Source organism: Brassica oleracea, chromosome C3 (genome assembly GCF_000695525.1).
Source record: "Brassica oleracea var. oleracea cultivar TO1000 chromosome C3, BOL, whole genome shotgun sequence".
In the NCBI taxonomy this organism is placed as follows: Eukaryota; Viridiplantae; Streptophyta; class Magnoliopsida; order Brassicales; family Brassicaceae; genus Brassica; species Brassica oleracea.
Window position 1 is genome coordinate 25,715,498 of NC_027750.1, and position 2,712 is coordinate 25,718,209.

The 2,712-nt window shown below is 40.4% G+C and overlaps 1 protein-coding gene across 1 annotated transcript; it reads left to right on the forward strand.

Annotated features, from left to right (window-relative positions):
• Positions 1–1,204: 1,204 nt before the first annotated feature.
• LOC106330237 (glutathione S-transferase T3-like) lies at positions 1,205–2,202 on the forward strand. The gene is made up of 2 exons (XM_013768742.1): positions 1,205–1,502; positions 1,610–2,202. The coding sequence occupies exons 1-2, from the start codon at positions 1,205–1,207 to the stop codon at positions 2,200–2,202; spliced, it is 891 nt and encodes a 296-aa protein (XP_013624196.1).
• The last annotated feature ends 510 nt before the right edge of the window (positions 2,203–2,712 follow it).

The window sequence follows — 2,712 nt, forward strand, 5'->3', positions numbered from 1 at the left end:
AAATCACTTGGAGAATGTTCTCAACTCAATTACGGAGCTCCTTGAAGAAGAATCAGATCAAACGGAGTTCATATGTGATAGTTATGCTATTTACAAATCAGGTGATCTTCAGTTCTCGCGAATTCAGACCACCCGAGAAGCTCGAAATGGCTAACCTTCTTTCTGATGAACCAACGGTCAATTCAATCATGACAAAGGTTATTATTCATGTTCTAAATGTTCAAGAAAGCATTGGGCTTGATGGTTTTCAAAAAGATTCAAAAAACGAGCTTGTTTGGGTCAAATGGAGAAACCGATAAAATATTGGCTAAGGGAAAAGATGGATTTCGACCAGGCCTCAAAGGGACATGTCTTGGCCCATATCAGGAGTATATTCTTCACCTTTCAAAGTCCTGGTCGTGGCTATATGAAGAGGTAGTCCAAGTTTCAGTCAAAGACTTTATTTAGTCAAGTCTTTGTTTCTATTTCCAATGTCTTGTTTTTAGCACATTTTTCTTTGGATCTCTACAACTTGTAATCCTATAAATAAGGCCTTAGAGCCACGAAATAAAACAGATTGTTTTTCCTTTTTTATGAGTTTCTCTCATTGTTCTTTGTTTAGAACACTTCTTAGTTTCTTGGTGAGGTTATCTCCAAGTTTCGAACCTTCTTTTGTTGGACCGGTGCGTCACATCCGGCAACAATCGAAGTCTGGTAGTATCTTTGGGCTATTCCGCAACCCTTAGTGTCACCCCTCGATCCATCAGTTCTCAATCTCCTCGGATCTAAGTTCATATCAACCTTACCGAAAGAGTGATCCCGTTTTGGGCGTATCAAAATGGTTGATAAATATTTAGTTAGGCTCTGGATGATGTTGATTTCGACTGTGTTCTGAACCGAATTGATTGTGCCTTTGGTTCGATAGATTGTGGTAATTAATGTTGTGGTTAGTGATATATTGAACATTGTTTTAGGTAATAAATAGATGTAAGAAGTTAGATAGAAATGAAAGTTGAAGTTCGAGCTCAAACTTAATGTGTTAGATAAATGTCTTCTCGAAATGGTTGGGTGTTATGCACGCTTTCATCAATGGTGATCAATGCTCTTTTCCTTCTTTCCTCCTTCTGTTCTATAAAAAGTATCATTCTTCATTCTTCTCTTCTTTCTATTTAAAACCAATTTCAAAACTTCTTGGTTTTTTTCTTCTTTCCTCCTTCCCTTCTATATGGATTCCAATTCATATACTCCTTGCTCAAACTTTATTGACCTGCTGAATAGTCAGCAGGACACTGTCTATGAATTGGTTGATGACAGTGTCGAAGTTTCTTCCTCCCAATTCTCTGTCTTTAGCAGTCAAGCAACACAAGATGAGACCCCTGCAGAGCGTAAGGAAAGGAGGTCATGGACGCCTATAGATGACGTAGCTCTCATCAGCGCTTGGTTAAATACAAGCAAAGATCCAGTTGTAGCTAATGAGCAACGCGCTGGTGCATTTTGGAAGAGGATAGCTGCCTACTTCGACGGCAAGTCCCAAGCTGGCAGGTTCTGAACCGCGGGAGTCTGATCATTGTAAAGCAGCGTTGGCGGAAGATTAACGACCAAGTGAACAAGTTTTGTGGGGCGTTTGAAGCTGCAAGTAGAGAGAAGAGTAGCAGCCAAAATGAAACTGATGTTCTGAAACATGCGCATGAGATCTTCTACAACAACCACAAAAAGAGGTTCACTTTTGAGCATGCATGGAAGGAGTTACGAAATGATGAGAAATGGTGTGAACTGTCTAGTGGTAAAACCCAAGGAAATGCTAAAAGGAGGAAGTGTGATGAGAGTGCACAATCATCTAACTCTCACGCCTTTGAAACCAGCACTGGTGAAGATGAGAAAGCAACCATTCGTCCACCGGGTGTTAAGGCATCAAAGGGCCATGGTAAGAAAAAGATGGCATACCCTGATAATCTATTCCACCGACGATTTAGAATGAACAAGCCGTTGTTCATGAAAATTGTTGATCGACTCTCTAATGAAATGAAATTCTTTCAACAAAAACAAGATGGTCTCGGAAGGCTTAGTCTCTCTACACTTCAAAAATGTACAGCAGCTATTCGTGTCTTGGCATATGGTCATGCGGCAGATGCAGTTGACGAATATCTCCGGCTCGGTTCAACTACTACACCGTCGTGTTTGGAAAATTTTGTCGAAGGAATTATCAATTTTTTTCGGCAATGAGTACCTAAGAAGACCAACACCAGCTGATCTTCAACGCCTACTTGATATTGGAGAGCATCATGGATTTCCCGGGATGATAGGAAGCATTGATTGTATGCATTGGGAGTGGAAGAATTGTCTTACCGCTTGGAAAGGTCAATATTCACGTGGTTCGCGAAAACCCGCGATCGTTTTAGAGGCGGTTGCTTCGTATGATCTATGGATATGGCATGCGTTTTTTGGACCTCCAGGTACCTTAAATGATATCAATGTTCTTGATCGCTCACCTGTTTTTGATGACATAATAAAAGGTCACGCTCTGCAAGTCACCTACTCTGTCAACGGGAGAGAGTATCAGTTGGCTTACTATCTCACCGATGGTATTTATCTGAAATGAGCTACTTTTATCCAATCTATTTCAATTCCACAAGCACTACAAGAAAACACATGCTTAACGACGAAAATTAACGAGGAAAAACAATCCTCGTAAATTTGCGTCGAGTTTACGACGAATTTACGTGAAAAACTAAA

Coding starts and splice junctions, on each gene's coding strand:
- LOC106330237 (XM_013768742.1), top strand. CDS start 1,205: ATGGATTCCAATTCATATACTCCTTGCTCAAACTTTATTGACCTGCTG. Junction 1,503..1,609: donor GATAGCTGCCTACTTCGACG/GCAAGTCCCAAG, acceptor GGGCGTTTGAAG/CTGCAAGTAGAGAGAAGAGT.